The sequence below is a fragment of the Miniopterus natalensis genome, chromosome 20 (assembly GCF_054644295.1).
Source record: "Miniopterus natalensis isolate mMinNat1 chromosome 20, mMinNat1.hap1, whole genome shotgun sequence".
Lineage (NCBI taxonomy): Eukaryota > Metazoa > Chordata > Mammalia > Chiroptera > Miniopteridae > Miniopterus > Miniopterus natalensis.
The window spans coordinates 20,102,539-20,120,404 of NC_142100.1; the positions used below are offsets into that span (position 1 = coordinate 20,102,539).

Consider the following 17,866-nt stretch of genomic DNA (forward strand, 5'->3'; position numbering starts at 1 on the left):
ATCATCAGGAAACTGTATGAAATGTAGATTCCTGGTCCCTGACACTAGAAATACTAATCCAGAAACTATTTTTTCATAGTTTCTCAAATGACTCTGATGCTGTGGGTTGAAAATTACTGCCCTAGCTGAATGAGCTTTTGAGGGATCTCACCTTTTCCTGTCCTTGAGTATTTTCCAGTGGGCTCTAGGCTGCAGTCCAAACCACCCTGAAGATGTTTAGGAATGGCTGGTTGTCAAACAGAGCAAGGATAGGATTATGTCATCCGGCTGGTTTCAAGTCCTGGCTCAGCCATGAATCAGGTGTGTGACCTTGGGCAAGTGGCTTCACTTCTCAAAGCCTCAGTTTCCTCTGCTTAAAAACGGGGGCTAACGATGGTGACTTTAAGGGGGTGCTCTGAGGAATAATAGGGTTAAAGGATGTAAGAGGAAGTAATAGCAGAGCAGTTTGGGGAGAATAACACTCCCTCAGATTAGAATTATAAAATCTAGCCTGGCCTGTGTGGTTCAGTGGTTAAGTGTCCACCCATGAATCAGGAGGTCAAGGTTCGATTCCATGTCAGGGCACATGCCCGGGTTGCGGGGTCAGTCCCCAGTAGGGGGGTGCAGGAGGCAGCTGATCAATGACTCTCATCATTGATGTTTCTCTCTCTCTCTCCCTCTCCCTTCCTCTCTGAAATCAATAAAAACATATATTTTTTTAAAAGAATTATAAAATCTGAACAAAATATATACCAAAAAACCCCAGCAAAAAAACAACAATTATTGATGACACTGGAGAACATCTAATGGCCAGCAGAACTGTGAGGGAAATCAGCACTTGAAAGACAGGAGCTGCTTAAGTGATAGAGCTAACCCTCATCTGTAAATTTTGAATTTATATAGTTTCTCCCATGTAGAAACCATTTTTTTCCCTACAAATAGTTTTTCTGTGTGTGTGTTGGGGTATAAAGGAACGCAAAATGTCTTATCATGATTTTGCTTCAGCAACTTTGGAACAAATTAAAAGTCCTAAACTCTGGTGGGGGAAAAAAAGAAAGACCGGAGTTGCACTAGATGAGATTAGCATTTTTGTCTTTTTGCCTGAGGCACTCTCTAATCTGTGTGTGAGGTGGGGTGTGCAGAAAATGCTGGTTTTACTGGTCAAGAGTTCAGAATTCCAAGCAAACTTCTGGAATTTTAAGGTGATCCCAGAAAGAAATTAGCTGTAGAGGAGATGAGTTCCAAATTTTGTATATAAACTATGTCCAAATCCTTGGCTCTCCACTGAATTACATATATGCACCGGAGGCTCCAGGGGTCCCAGTGAAATCAGCAGCTGGAAATTCAAAGACCTGAGTGAAAAATTCCAGGGGCTGCTCTTTATAAGAGAAATAAAGTTTAGAGTTTGAGTCCAGCCAAGTTAATTGCCTACTAGAACAAGATTAATACTCTTGAGAGGAACATAATGGAATTCAAGGTCACTCCAGGGTATCATTGATAAAGTCTAGCACACACAAAAAACGAGTGTTAGACACGAAGAAACAGATAACTGACTCATACTCAAAACTCATTCTCAAAGAAGTGATGATGACTGAGATGTTGGAATTAGCATCAAGGGTTTTAAAGCAACTCAATAAATATTTTCAAGGCCTTAAAGGAAAATATAGTCAAAATGAAGGAGCAGGATCAATTTCTCAGCAGAGAAATTGAAACTATAAAAAAACACACACACACAAATGGAAATTAAAGAACTAAAAATACAATAACTGAAATGTGAAATAAACTTGATATGTTCAATAGAACAAAGATGACAAAGGAAAAGCCAGTGAATTTGAAGACAGATCAATAGAAATTACTCATTCTGAAGACCAGAGAGAAAAAAAAAAAACTGAAAAAATTAGGCAGAGCCTCATAGACCTGCTGGGACGACATTCATAGATCTACATATCATACGTAATTCAAAGTTTAGTAAAAGAAAGGAGGGAGCATGGGCCATAAAAATATTTGAAGAAATATTTGCTGATTTGTCAAATTTAGTGAAAGCTGAATTTACAGACTCGCAAAGTTCAGTGAAGCCCAAGCAGGATAAATGCAAAGAAAACCACACCTAGTACAGCTTAGTCAAACTGCTGAAATCCAAAGATAAAGAGAATAGTCAGTGATAAAAAGAAAAGAAACAAGCTCTCGCCCTAACTGGTTTGTTCAGTGGTTAGAGCATCGGCCAACGTAGCTCCTCTGCAGGCTCCATCCCCGCCCTGGCCCGGGCGCATGTGGGAGGCAGCCAATCGATGTGTCTCTCACATAGATGTCTGTCTGTCTCTCTCTCTCTCTCTTCCACTCTCTCTGAAAAGTAATGGGGGAAGAAACCCACGAACAACAAGAAGCTCTCAAGCCACGAAAACACATGGAGAAAATTAGAAGCATATTGTTAAGTGAAAAAAGCCAATTTGGAAAGGCTAGATACCCTATATGATTTCAACTATGCAACATTCTGGAAAAGGCAAAACTATGGAGACGGTATAAAGACCAATGGTTACCAGGGGCTGGGGGAAGGGAGGGATGAGTAGTGGAGCACAGGGGATTTTTGGGGAATTGAAACTACCCTATGTGACACTGTAATGGTGGACACATATCATTTGTCAGAGCTCACAGGACTGTCCGACAAAGTCAAATCTAATGCAAATTATGGATTTTAGTTAATAATAATGTGCTATCATTGGCTCATCAATTATAACAAACGTACCACACGAACACAAGATGTAAATAACAAGGTAAACTGTGTGCTGGGGAAGAGGAAGTATGTGGGAATTCTTTGTACTTTCCCATCAATTTTTCCGGTAAACCTAAAATTGCGCTTAAAAAATAAAGTATTTTTTTAAAAAAAACCCATGACGAAAGTCTATAAATGACCTGATGCCTAGGAAGCTCACCATATGCCCTGGCCCAGTAGCTCAGTTGGTTAGAGCATGATCATCATATGCCAAGGTTTCGGGTTCAACCCCTTGTCAGGGCACATACAAGAATCAAGCAATGAATGCATAAATAAGTGAAACAACGACTCGATTTCTCTCTCTCCTCCCCTTCCTAAAATCAATAAATAAAAATAAAAAATAAAAATCACCATATCCCTGCCTTCTCATCTGTCTTCCCATAATGTCGAAATTTCTCTGCCCTTAAAGATTTTTCTTTCTCAATGGGGAGGGAGTTATAGGGGGATGGGAGAGGAAGCGGAATATGAGATGAGGGAGGTGATGATGGGAATATCAGGAGAAACCAGTTGTTCTCGCTCACTCGAGCATTCACTCCATAATCTTTGAGCTTCTGCTCGGAGCTGAGTTCTGCGCTGGGCACTGAAGATGTAATTGGCAACAAGCCACAGTCCCTTCCCAGGAGGCATTCACAATCCAGCGGGAGAGAATGACGAGGAAACAGGCGGTGACAGTTCATCGCGCTAAGTGTTACTATGCGGGGAAGTCCAGGGGTCCGAGGGAGTAGAGGGGAGGAGCACCTAGGCCACCTGGACACCGTGCCTCCAAATGATGAGCCGCAGTGAAAGGCAATCGGGATGCCTCCTGGGCTTGGTCTGAGGTCTGGAAGCAAAAAAAGAACATGAGCCCATTGGGAAGCTGCGAGTAGTTCACCGGAGAGTGCATGCGTGCGTGCGTGTGTGTGTGTGTGTGTGTGTGTGTATGAGTGTGCGGGGGTCGGCGGAGTGGAGGACAGATGTGAGAAAAGGGCTGGAGGGACAGGCGGGGCCCTGTCAGACCTGAGCCTTTGACTCTCTCAGGAGCAGCGCCTAGGCACCGGGCCAGACGTGGCAATGCCTGCTCCCCCGAGTCTGTGCCTAAGGCAGATGACGCGACCTGGGGAGACACACCAAGTCTCTTGGACACACTTAGTAGAAGGAGAGATCCTATAATTATCTTGGTGATAATTAGAGGAACTTCCATTGCCTCTTTCAACAAACATTGCACAAGCTGTGGCCCTCTCACCTGTGGGGCTGGGGGGAGGCAAGGCCTTCATCTCCTGCCAAGCACACCTAACTCCCCAGCTGAGGCCCAGAGGTGCCACAGATACACCAGGGGACTGCTCTAGCTCGGAGCTGAGTGCTGCTGGCAGAGGAACTGAAAGCCACCCCCTGAGTGCCCCAGGCTGGGCAGCCTCCAGTCAACCCTCAGGCTGCCGATTTGTTTCGGCCTGGCCTTCTGGGGAACTCCAGAAGCCTGCAGAGATCCTGACCAGGCCCTGGAAGTGCCTTCTACATGAGGGCAACCTTGGCCCTAGATGCTCAAGCCACCAGTCTCTGGCCTCACACTCTATCTTCCTGTGACCACGGACACAGGATTTCCGTGGCCTGGCCACTCTCTCAGCCCTGACAAATGCTGTTTGGCTTCTTATATGGTCTGTACTCACGTGTTTTCCCAAGTGACACTTGGCGGCCCTATGGTTTAGAATTAAATGAAAAGAAGAAAACCTTTCTTCTCATCTCTGACCCCATACCTTCATCTAGACCCCTTCTCCCTGCTTACTTTCACCAGACTTTTTTCAGTGCAGAGTGGTTCCTTTGCTCCTGGAAAGGCCTTGACTTTCCCCAGTATCTCGACTGTTCCATCCATCTAATACCAACTTTTCACTTGGCTTTGCCTTCTATGACTCACTGGGAACTAAAGCCCAAGTGAATTGCCCAGGGGCTCACTGTGCCTTTTTCTTCATTATCGACCTGTCTGGTCTGTTTTGTTCTTAGCTCTCCAGGGAAGGAGCTTCAGCACCTCCCAAAGCCACTTGTGCCAATGGCTTATGGCTTTTTCCATGGGGCTGAAGCCATACCCTTTGAGACACAGAATGACTGTGGGTCATGTTCAGGGGTACAGCTGGAATTCTGTGAAAGCACCTGGCAAAGTTCTAAGAGCTAAGTTAATGTCAACAATTTAGGCTCCTTGTCCTGGCTGAGTAGCTCAGTTGGTTAGAGCATCGTCCTAATATGCCAAGGTTGTGGGTTCGATCCCTGGTTAGGGCATATACAAGAATCAACCAACAAATGCATAAATAAGTGGAGCAATAAATCAATGTTTCTGTTTCTCTCTAAAATCAATTTTTAAAAAAGTGTTAGCATTAAAAAAAACAAGAATTTAGGCTCCTTGCCTTCCCATTTCCTCATGCTATCCCCAGAGCCAGTGGCATTTATGGCTAGGCAGGTATTTGCAGGCTGGTATCTTTCTGTGAATGGTCAGAGGAGAGTCTTTGGTGCTTTGGTAATATTTGGGGGCCCTGCCTCAACCGTCTCCGGGACATTGATCTTATCAGCTGGCTCTTTCCCAGGACTCTCTTGTAGAGCTTCAGGAAACACGTTGAACTTGACTGGTCCTGGCACCTGGCAGTGGGGGAAGGAGGAAGGAGAGATTGCTTCTGAAGGAAAAGTGTACTTGGCTTTCTCATTAAAGGGTTTCCCTAGGGGAACAGGCAAGCGGCAGATGTATGAGCAATGGCCAGCTGATCCATTTGGAGATAGATTCAGGGTGTGGTGTTCCCCATAAGCCTGGGAAGGCCCTGGGAAACTGGAGCAGAGCTAGATCCTAGCCTGAAATTGGGCAAGCTGCAGAGGAGCTAGGGTATGCTGATTTCAGGTGTGCGGGCTCTGCTCCATGTGGAGCCTGGGGGTCCAGGGGGGCTAGTGTGTCTATTGCCCAAGCGTTTCTGAAACCTGGAGCCACACTGATCATTTTCATTTATTGTCTTCCTAGAATACCTTTTCTCCTGGTAAGCCTTGGCCTCATTCATTCCTGGAGAGGCATTCCTCAATGCCCTGGGGTGCAATTCATCCCTCCCTGCTCTCTCCCCCTAAGCCCCAGATTCACTCTGTTGGTCTCTGGTCTAGCTCTATTATGTTTACTTCTGTGCCTACCTCCAGTACTCCAGATGGGTGGTTTCCCTGAGCCTTTTCCTCTTGCAAGGCCAGCTCCTTTTCATCCTTCAGGTGTCAGCTCACATGTCACCTTCTGGGCAAGAGGCCTTTCTTGACCACCCCATCAAAAGTAGCCCTCACCCCTACACACTGTCCCATTACCCTGTGTTATCATCTTCATAAAATTTAGCAGCGTCTGAAACTATCTTCACTTGTTTTATTTGTCGGCTTAGACTGTCTATGTCTCTTCCTCCAGAATGTAAGCCCTCAGAAGGCAGAGATCCAGCAGAATGAGTTGATAGTTGGCACCCAATAAATATCCGCTGATTGATTAAGCGAAGGCAAGTGTGTGCATTCAACTTGGCCCCTAGAGGACTTGGCATAGAGCCTGGGCGCAATAAAGGTTTGTTGCATAGAATATTTGCTAAACGCATGAATGGAACCAAGAACAAACGAACAAGAGATGCAGCGTTTTGCCTGAGGACTGACAAGTTGACTGACAGTTGGGAGCCCTTGGCCGGCAGGCTGTTGATTAACTTCTGACAGCTGAGTGACAGCCAACGGACGCGCTTCGGGGCTCCTGATTGGCTGGCTGCGGCAGCCCCTCGGCAAGGGAAAGGGGGTGGGGGAACGAGGCGACCGCTCCGCCCGGAGAGGGGGCGGCACCAGGCGGGGGGAGGCGGGGAGGAGGGGGACGGCCCAATCTCAGGAGCCTGGCGAGCAACAGTCGCCTCGAACCGACGTCTCCGCGCATGGGCCGGGCGCGAGGGCGGGGCGCGCGCGTCACGTGAGCGTGTTTTGGGCACGTGACACGCGCGGGGCCAGGCCTCGCCCCCGCCCCCTCCTCTCCGCCTCTCCGCGGGTGTGAGCCGAGCGGCCTCGCCTCACCGCCTAGCGCCCCCCTCAGCCGCTGCCGCCGCCGTCACCTCCGCCCGCCGGCCATGTCCCCTGGCCGCCGCCGCCGCCGCCCGAGCACGGCGCTCCCGCGGCCCAGCGCGCAGTGAGCGCGGGGCCCACTTGCCGTCTGCGCGCCCCGGGGCCCCCTTGTTCTCAGCGCCGCCGCCGCCGCCGCCGCCATGTTGGGTTTAGAGCCGCAGCGGAGCCGCCGCCGCCGCCGCCGGTGAGGGAGGCCGAGAGCAGAGCCCGCCCCGCCCCGGGGTCCAGGGAGCGGGGCCGCCTCGGAGCGCGGCCTCTCCTGCCAGCCTCCTTCCCCGCCCGCCCGCCGTGCGAGCGAGGGAGCGAGCGCCGGGCCGCGGCCGCGCCTTCCGCTCGCGGCCCGAGCGAGCCCGTCGCCCGTCCGTTCCCCTGCCGCCGGGCCCGGCCAGAGCCTGCAGCGGAGCGGAGCCCCTGCGAGTCAGCGCCATGGCGGAGCAGACCTACTCGTGGTGAGTGCGGGGTCGCGGAAGGCCGGGGCGCGGCGAGGGTGGGGGTCGGGGCGCCGGCGCGGCGGGCCCGGGGGGAAGAGGAGGAGGAACAGGTGCGTGTTGGGAGGGGGGGCGCGTGTTGGGGTGCACGCCCCCCTCGTTCCCACCAGAGGGGGTGGGTAGTGCTCGGGGCAGGCGGAGCAGCCGGGGACCCGGCGTCCGAGAGAGGGGATGGAGGCGGCGGCGGGGGCCGCGGCGGATGTCATCTGGTCTTGGGCGGAGCAGCTGATAGAGGAGGGGAGCTTGACCCCAGGGGTGGGACGCCCACGGGTGGAAAGTTGAATCCCACGGGCACCTGGAACTGATTTGAGGGGATGGCTCCTGGGCAGGAGGAATGGGAAGGGTGGAGCGAGGCGGACAGGAGCTAAGGTGGGCCACTAGGCTGAGCGAGGACAGGTGACAAGAGGCTCAACTTGGAAGTTGTGAACGGGGAGCCGCCGCCTCACCTGGGGCTGCTGCTGCTTAGCAGTGGAATGGGGAGTGAAGGGAGGGTCGGTGGGTTGGGCGGAGGCCCAGGTGTGAGGGAAGGAAGCCTCTTGGGAACCAGGGAGAGGAGTCTCTGGTGAAGAGGTCGGAGGGGGGGAGCCACTTTGGCTAACCAACTTGTGGAAAGAAGTCGGCGACATTGGGGCATGGGCAGAATCTTTGTAAGGGCTGTTCTTCAGAATTCAAAGTGGCGTGGCACCCTGGAGATGGAGAATCTGCAAGTTACGTCTATTTTTAGGGGACTTTTAAAGTTATTAAGTAGCTTGTTAAGGACTGAGAAGCGTATTATGTAGCTTAAGAAGTGAGAGCATACTTACCCTGAGTAGGGAGTACCAAAGTTTGGGGGAAAGGGAGATGAGAGGCCCGTCTTTAACATGCAGAGGTGGAATATTTGCAGGAGGGGTTAAAGGGGTGATTGATGATGTACTCATGAAGAGTGGAGATTGGATGGTGGGGAGAAAGTAATCGCTGGAGGGTGAGGAAACAGGAAAAGGGGTGATTGTGGGTGTGGGGATGGGAGATCTGGTTGCAGTGGAGAGAGGTTGTCCGAAGGTGGTTTACTCTTTGAAGCAAATGGTTTGGGGCCGAACTGTAGGCTGTCCCTTCCTAGAGAAGAGCATGATAAAGTAAGAAAGTGCCTGGTGTTTGGAGTTGGAAGACTTGCTTTATAACTAGACAGCTACTAACTTACTTTATAACTAGACAAGACAGTAGGTTCCCCATTTCTTTTTCATTGTGGATAAAATAGGGAAATTACCTTTTTCATAGGCTGTAAGGATTATATGAGTACAAAGCACACAGCAAACTGTAAAGTGCTGTATTTTACTACATTATAATTATCTTAGGGAAACAGCAAAGAAATGGGTCATATCTGAAAATAAATGGTTTGAGATAGAAGGTTTTAATTGACTGGGTGATTTGTGGTGTGTGTGGGGGTTAATGATAAGATCTCCTGTCTTCACATAGGGAAAGAGGATTGGTGACTGATGGTGATAAATCAAAAAGGAACTTCAGTGATGTCTATACAATCTCAAGAAGATAACTGAGAGATTGATAAAGTAATGCTAAGAGAATAATTAAAACCTTGGTGAACAGTTGTGACAGCATTTGTATTTTTTTTAAATGTGTAAACTAATTTGATAGTTTTGAGCAACAGTGAGCAGTGTCTCTCAGTAGCAGGTGATATGGAACACAATATTATAATTCGAGCTTTTTTTATTTTGAGAGTACGTTTATTTATTAAAGCTGGGGACAGTGAAACAAAGGAAGTCCTTAGGTTAGAGAGGGACTAGGCGAGGCTGCTTTGGCCCTCTAGAAACGTTATAGGAAAGAAGTGAGCCACACAGGGCTATGTGGACTCTGAGAAGTCAGTCAGTAACAGAAGTGGGCCGAGCGGGGGCTGCTTTTAGCTCACTGCACAGTCAGAGAAAAGGAGGCCTTGGAGATTGGTTCAGGGGGTTAGCCCGGGACAAGCTGCTACTGCCCGCTGCTCCCCCAGTTGCAAGTCTTGTGGAGACCCTTAGAGTTTAGGAGAAAGGGCAAATATATATGCCGGAGAAAAGGAGGGGTATGGGCGTGCTTCAAGGAGAGAGTGCCTACAATTTGAGCTTTTTTATGGACAGAGTAAGAAATGAAGTAAGATGTTCCTGTCTTGTCTTGTAACTAACTCATCTTGAACTTCTTAGCACTCTGGCATAGCTAAGAGTGGTGATGGCTGCCCTCCTGTTTTTACTGTGCTGTACAGAGGCTGTGGTTGATTGAGAGAGTAAACCCAGCAGCCAAGAAATGGGGAAAATGAGTGTTTTACTACGTAGGTTGGCCACACACCACCTCTGTGATGTTGGACGGCTCTCTCTAGTGATTAAGGGATTATTTTGTGAAGTTTGACAAGTTTACAAGAATTACCCTACTAAAATACTTTCTTCAGTTTCAGCTCCTTTTTTGTTTCACAGGCAAAGCTCCTTGAACTCATAATGCTTAGCCCCTCACATTTAGTGTGTTTTGGGATGAAAGTTCTTAAATCATCTTGAGAGGGCGGTGTATGAGGGGAGAGGATTAGGAAACCAGGAAGCTTTGTAGGTCTTTCTGTCAACTGGGTAACAGCATAGGGAACTACCATGTGGCATTTAATATAGCCAGGTCTTCAAATAATGCCCTTTCGCTCAGTGTCGTTTTGTTATAACCATGAGATGCCACAGGAACTTAGCTCTTGTTTATATCAATTAGCCTATGGTAAAATAGGTTTTGTTACATGTTGTTTAGCTTAAAGGTGCAGAATTTGTGGACAGTGTTAATTCATTTAATTCTTATAAGTCCCTGAGGTAGGTGATTTTTTTATGTTTTATGGACAAGGAGACCAAGTGATTTGCCCAAGATACTTCAGCTTTGATGCTCTATTTTGTTTGACATGAATTCTCCCATTTTATTCATTCTTATTGAAATATAAGTATGGAAAAGGTATTCCAAAATTACATGTAAACTGAGTTTTGGGTTATCTGTCATTTTGCAATATCTTTGTTACCGTTCCCTTGGTTTGTGCAAACAATTGGGAATTGATTGTTTTGTTTAAAATAGACTCTTGCACTTTATTTGTATGTAGCCTTCAGTAGAAGCAACCTGTTGAGAGTAGTGTGGCTGTATAGATTTGTCTGAGATGGAGTCAGTGAAGAACGTAGCAGCATATGAAAATAGCTGCCTTGCCCAGCTGGGTGTTGCTCAGTGGTTGAGCATTGACCTAGGATCCAGGCGATTGGGGTTCGATTCCCGATCAGGGCACATGCCCAGGTTGCGGGCTAGGCAGCCGATCAATTACTCTCTCATCATTGATGTTTCTATCTCCCCCTCTCCTTTCCTCTCTCTGAAATCAATAAAGATATATTTAAAAAAAAGAAAAAAGAAAAAAAAGAAAAGCTGCCTTTAGGATTTTTGTATAATAAGACATGCAAATTATAAAACAAGATTGGCCATGAGTTGATAATTGTTGAAGCTCAGTGATGAGTACATGTAGGTTCATGGTTTTATTCTGTATACTTTTACAGGTTTAATTTTTTCATTGAAAAAAGCTCCTATATATAAATTCATGCTGTTTCCTGGTTTCTTGTGGTTGCTTTCTTCCTAGTAAATTTTATCAAAATCCTGTTACCCAAGGCTCTGGCTCGCATTCCACCTAGCTGTGAAGCATTTTCTCACCACCTCAACAGAAAGCGATCTCTTTATTTTTAATTCTTGTAGTTCTGTCTGTATCACTCCTTCCTTTTCAACTGTGAGTACCTAGTCTCCTCACTGGTTTGTAAACTCCTCGAGGGTAAGGCTTTATTACACTGACCTTTGTGCTCTCATAGTGCCTGGCATATTGTCTTACCCATAACCCCTGCTTAATACATACTGAGTGGTTGAATATGATTTTAGGGTGGCTCATCCTTTGTTGAATGAATTAAACATAAGGGAAGCTGCAGATAGATTTTATAATCCATGTACTTAGAGAGTTTCTGGTAACTTAGTTTTCTGGTGTCCTCAGTACTGTAAGAACGAGGAATGCCATCCCTTGATAAAATTTTAAATAAAAGCTATTAACAGAAGAAATTAAAATAATTGGTAGTGACAGCACAATCTTTATCATTTGCCCACAAGATTCTGCTCATAGTCTTTTTACTCTTAAATATTGAGGAAATGAAAGCATGTGAAAATACAAATTGAAGGTGCAGACTAGACTGATCAATTGGAGAAGACTCTCTGCTCCATGTATATCTATGAGCAGCACTTTTAGTGTAATTTCCTGTGAGAATCAGGAGTTTGTCGCTTGATGGAGTCAGTGTAGTACTTATCTATAACTGCACTTGAACCTTGCTAAACATTACTAATAGTAGGCTTAATGTTGGTTTAGGAGGAAAAATGAAGTCAGTACATGTGAACCTCCTGCAGATGAATTTTGTTACCAAAGTAGTTTAATAGTTTATTGTGTTTTCTGTGTGCTAGGGCTTTGCAAACATTGTTAAGTAAGGAAACTGAGGCTCAAAGAGTTTAAGTAACTTACCCATAGATGTAAACAGTAAAGGGGTTCATAGCCAAGACTGTTTGATGACAAGAGTGGCATTGAATCTGTCTCCTTCCATTTCCACAATCACTACGTTACCCTCTTTCACTTGAGTTTCCTATTAACCTCCTCACTGGGTTCCCTCCATTCTCCACACAATGGCCATTCTCAGTGGCCTCCAAACCACTCCGGGTAGATGATGTCACTTCTTTGCTTAAAACTCTTCAGTGGCCTTTGGCCATACTTAGAATAAAATCCAGACTCCTTGGTAAGGCTCTTCATGGTCTGATCTCCTGTGTGTCTGTGACAGACAGTAAACAAACTGAAAGTTACACGAGAATAAAGTTACATGAGAATAAGATTCTGTTTTAGTACTTTTTCCAGTGCCTGGGTTATAAAAACAGGTGGAGGTGATATATTGTGAAAATGGGTACTACCCTGTCAGGTATTTGCAAGTAGTGCTGAACCTGAAACTCAAAATAATTCCGATGTCTAGAACTAATGGAAGTCACTTCTACTTTCAGACTGTTGTATATCATTGCATTATGTCTGTCGTAATCACAGTGATTGTGTGATCGTTGCATTTGATGAAAGTTATTCAGAGAAAAACTTTAGTGGAAAATGTGTGTCTAGTATCATAGACTTTAGATTTGCTCATTTTTTTAAAAACATGTTTTGCCTATAGTTAAAGTGCTGTGATAATGTTTTGGCGATGTGTGATTCAAACTAAAATTAGCCAGAGCTTAAGAGCATGAATTTGTATTGAAATAATTTTCCTCACTGTTTCTTACAAAGCCTTTGGGGAAAAATAGCTGTAGTGCTTGTAACCATATTGGCCTGTAATTAATCAAGTAGTACTGTGAATTAAAATGCTCAATGTTCGGGCTTTTTAAATTTTATTATTTATTTTTAAATATTCTTTTTTAAAAAAATCCTCACCTGAGGATATGTTTATTGATTTTAGAGAGGAAGGGAGAGAGGAAGAGAAAGGGGGGGGGGGCATGGATTGGTTGGGATTGAACCCACAACCTAGATATGTGCCCTCACTGGGAATCGAACCCTTGACCTTTTGGTGTAGGGGACAATGCTCCAACTAGTCGAGCCATCCAGCCAGGGCCATGCATTTTTAAAAATAGATATTTATGTGATCATTTATGTTAGAGATAACAATGCCACTGAATTGTGAGGTGGTATTTACTATATAATTGCATTTTACTTCAACATTAATAACTTACTTAGTTTTCTCCATTCTTACCTGTTTCATCAGACCATCTCATGGAATGCCCTAAAAAGAGTATCTAACCAAATGCTGTTTTTTAGTTGGCTACATTTGGCATCTGAAACTTTATGTGATTGATACATCCCTGGCAGTAGAGCCATAAGGATAGTTTGATTTTTAAAATTCTGTAATATGTTCTTTGAAGTTAAATGGTCCCTTCTTTGGAGTAAAGGAAAATAATTGGTTTTATTTGTTTTGTGTATAAATCCCTCACCAGAATTGAACCCGTAACTTTTTGGTGGAAGGGACATTTGCAACTTGGAGTTGTATCGTATTTTGTAATCCTCACTTAATGAGTTAGTTTGAGGATGATTGTCATCTCTGATTGTGACCTACTCTTGTCATAGTCCCCCAGTGTTGTATTTTGTATGGGTTGTGAGGATTCAGTGGATAATGTATAGAAAATGTTTTGTGCATTGCTAAGTGCAATAAAAAAGCAAGTTATTTGTTCTCTACATTGTTAGATCCAGATAGGTTCTAGATAGAGTTCCTCACTACAGCAGTGATTTTTCTTGTTTCACAATTTAACCAGCATTTAAACATGACATGTCCATTCTAGTGAGAATTCTATTAATATGTTCAAATAATGTCATATAAAGAGAAATATAAATAAGTTTGCAAATTGTCATAGAGTTATATTGTTGTTTGTGAAATGTTTTCTAAAGTAATTTCCTCTTAGTCACAGGTTTCATTGTCCATTGCTACATTTCATAAAATGAAGAAATATTGTGAACTGAATAAAGGCTATTTTTTTTTTTATAAGGTACTTTAAAAGAAAAATTTTAATCTTCACTCGAGGATATTTTTTCCATTGCTTTTCAGAGAGAGTGAAAGGGAGAGAGGGAGTGGGGGGAGAACCATCAATGTGAGAGAGACACATTGATTGGTTGCCTCCCTCATGCACCCCTGCCGGGGCTGGGGATTGAGCCTGCAACCAAGGTACATGCCCTAGGCAGGAATCGAACCCAGGACCACTGGGTGATGCTCTAGCCACTGAGAAACCCCGGCTAGGGCTTTCATAAAATACTTTTTTTTTATCTTTTGAAGGCAGTTTCCCTCAAAAGTTACTTAAATGAGAAGCAGTGGTATACATAATCCTAGTTTTTTCTTGGTTTCCTTTAGAATGCACAGGAACTTTTTCTACCCTAAGAGGCTTAAGGAGGAGCCTTTAGCAGTTTCTTATCTGTTTTCTTACTCCACACCAAGTCTGCCAGGCACACCCACTTCCCTTCATCTGAGGGCTTCAGGCTTGGACTTCACTTTTGAACTAACTAGGCATGTGTAGCAAAGTACCTGGTTATATAGACATTTTGACCTAAGTATGTTGCTTAACTTTGTATTGTAGTTTCCTTGTCTTAATTTTTGCCCAGAGTTGTCTAGTTTGACCTTTTATTTTATTTTATTTATTTATTTTTAAAAAATATATCTTTATTGATTTCAGAGAGAGGAAGGGAGAGGGAGAGAGAGAGATAGAAACATCAATGATGAGAGTGTCACTGATCAGCCGCCTCCTGCACGCCCCCGACTGGGGATCGAGCCCACAACCTGGGCATGTGCCCTGACTGAGAATTGAACCCAGATCGCCTGGATCCTAGGTCGACGCTCAGCTGCCGAGCCACTCCCAGCCGGGCTAGTTTGACCTTTTAGATTTGACTAAATATTCAAGACTTGCCTTGATTATATGCTTTGACTTTATAAACTTCTAGAAATTTACATTCATTTCTCAAAAATGCTTGCAAAAGAATACTGTTAGAAGTAAAAGTTTTAGAGAACGAATTCTTTTATCTATGCCATTGATTATTGCAAGCACTGATATCTTGAAAATATTAAGATCTAATACCTTAATATTTCAAACATAACTTTTTCATAGATGCTCAATCTAGTCTTATTACAGAAATGCCACATGGGGCCACAGCTAGGCTAACTAGAGGTAGTTAAAGATTTGAGCTAGGTCAATTAACCGAGAGGGAGTGCATAGAGAGGGAATGGAAGACCAGAAGTTGAGACTTGGGAAACTAGCAATTGAGAAACCACAGAAAGAAGAGTCAGAGGAAGCTCCCAGAGGTAGGAGAATTAGGAAAGTGCAATGGTGATGAAAGAAAAGGCAGAGAATTTTTAGGGGCAGGAGTGTAAAAGCTGCAGAGCTCAAAGACAAGAAAAAACAGGCTATTAAACTTACAAAGGAAGTAATTATTGAAAGTGCACTAATAAAGATCAGAGTTGTGAGGGTGAAAGCCAAATTAGGGATGGGTAATGAAGAAATAAAGGCACCCTTTGGGTATGCGCCATTTGTTTGAGAAGGTAGGTGTGAAAGACAAAAGGAAAGAGGATGGTTGATATTGACCACAGGGTCATAAGGGTCCTTTGTTTTCTTTCTTTTAAAAAATATGTCTTTATTGATTTCAGAGAGAGGAAGAAGGGGGGAGAGAAAGAGAGAGAGAGAAACATCAGTGATGAGAGTGTCATCATTGATCAGCTGCCTCCTGCATGCCCCTGACCGGAGATCCAGCCCGCAACCTGGGCATGTGCCCTGACCGTGCCCTGACCGGAATTGAACCGCCATCTCCTGAATCCTAGGTGGATGCTCAACCGCTGAGCCACGCTGTTTGTTTTCTTTCTTAGTGAGGGAGAGAATTGTGTATTTAAAGGCAGAGAGAAGGAGAAACTGATCTTGGAAAGATATTCTTTTATCTGTAGTTTTAAGTTGAGAGAGTTCTTTTTTTTTTTTTTTTTTTAAATGATGGATTTGTCATGAGTTGTGAAGAGAACTTAATCGGGAATGAATGTTTGATGTGTGAGTGACCAAATTACTCTGGCAACCTACTGCATCATCATGATTCCTGGGACTGGAACTGGTTTAATGACTGAAGTTTTTGTGGGGGTTGGGAGTGCGGAGGAAGTCCTCCATATATCTTCCTTGCCAAGAAGGTAATCACTAGAGGAATTAGCTGTAAAATGTGACCTTTTCTGGGCCATTGTTGTCTAATAGAAATATAATGTAAGGTACATACGTAATTTAAAGTTTTCTAGTAGCCACATTAAAAAGTAAAAAGAAACGTGAAATTTTAATAATATAGTTTATTTAGCCTAGTATATCAAAAATATTTATTGTGTCATTGATTGCGTGTAATCAATACGAAAATTGTTAACAAAATTTTACATGATTTTTTTAGTACACAGTCTCAGTTTAGACTAGCAGTTACCATATTGAACAACAGGTCTAAGAGCTTCTGCTCACATATATGTATGATTTGTGTATCTTTAGTAAAAGCAGACAAGTGCTTGATCAGCTTGTATTACTGGTTCTTTAATTTTATATTGTTATTGCTTTTTTTTTTTTTAATAGAAGAGGGTCTTTAGAGGGATATAGAGAAGCAAGCTCCTTGCAGCTCAGATTTTTGTTTGTGAGTAGGGATTAGGAGAAAGAAAAAAAATGGCTCTCCCTCGTTAAGGATGTGCCAGGTTGTAGTTCTTTAGCAAATGAAAGAAATCTCTTGGAACTGCTGCTGCTGTTTGGTCCTTACTCTGATTGTTCTAGAGGTTCAGGATCTGTTTTGGCCTGTACTTTATCAGTTATATGCTACTTGCACTGTTTAACCACATAGCTTACTTGGTCAGACAGGATGAGGTTGTAGATTTGATCTCTCTAATTAATGAATGACTTTATGCCTGTTGGGGTTTCACTATAGTAACTAAAGCAGAATAAACAGGATCCTGTCTCTTCCAGGAGGATATAGTGTTGTTAGAGACTTACGGCATTTGCTGTGTCAGATGCTAGCAAATGTAATTAAGACAATTTGAAGATTTCAGCGGGCCATTGTATAGTATAGACTGTATCCCAGTCAATCATTTGATTACTAGAGGGACTGAATTTGGTTAAAAGTGTCTTACTATTTGAGTACCTTTACTCATAGCATGTATTTTCTAATTTGCCTAAGCCCCCACCACTTTCTATTGCTGTACAATGAACCTCTGCAGCACTAGTTTATATTATTTACGTAGCCCCTGAAGGCAATTGAACTGTGAGTCCTTGATGTCTGTGATCAGTTCTGGGTCACTGCCTGAAGCATGTGTTAGGGATGAGGAGCACACTGACCAGCACTTCAGTGACACTGGGTGTGGGCACGTGCACGTTTAGCACAAATACTTTCACCAGATTCGACTGTCGTATTAAGTATCACTGACTTAGGTGCCGTAATAGTCTAACAAGTGTTTCATCAGCTTATTCTGGTTTTCTGAGTGTTGATGTGCAGCTATTATAAGTGGAATTCATGTGCTGTTGGATTGGGGGTTTATAAATGGAATTCTCTGACCAAGAGAACAAGGGTCAGTACTTAATTTACATTGTTCATCCTACAGCATTCGCCTTTGAGTTTTGGCATTTGTGATAGTGTGGGCCCAGGGCCCATTTGCGAGTTCATGGATTTGAATTTGAAGGCCACGTGAGATCCTTATGTGTTATAGGTCTTCAGTGCACAATTATGGAATTGTAGAATATAGTGAGTAATACTGCCTTTTGGGTCAACAGCTTATTTGCTGGCTATGTTGAGTTTTTTATATACATGTGATTTTGATAATTTCCAGATACATTATATTTTGACACTTGTTCATCAACTTCTTCATTTTTGAAATGTGCTTGAAAGCCTTAACCTTCCTAAGAGAAACATTGTCTTTTTGAATTTGGGGTATTATGAAATACTAATTTAAGGGCTATTTTACCTGTTTTCAACTGAGTGCACAGTTTGCACTGACTAAACTCCACG

General features: G+C 44.1%; 1 protein-coding gene across 3 annotated transcripts in view; it reads left to right on the forward strand.

Moving 5' to 3' along the window:
• Positions 1-7,077: 7,077 nt before the first annotated feature.
• SPPL3 (signal peptide peptidase like 3) overlaps positions 7,078-17,866 on the forward strand; it is a 60,425-nt gene continuing 49,636 nt past the window's right edge. Inside the window, exon 1 of one of the 3 annotated variants that reach the window (XM_087828493.1) lies at positions 7,078-7,266. Coding sequence is in view for 2 of the 3 variants with exons in the window: in XM_087828492.1 (XP_087684618.1) it covers positions 7,244-7,266 (23 nt within the window). In the remaining variant the exon portion in view is untranslated. The remainder of the gene's footprint in view (positions 7,267-17,866) is intronic. The other 2 variants (XM_087828492.1, XM_087828494.1) reach the window with 2 other exon arrangements.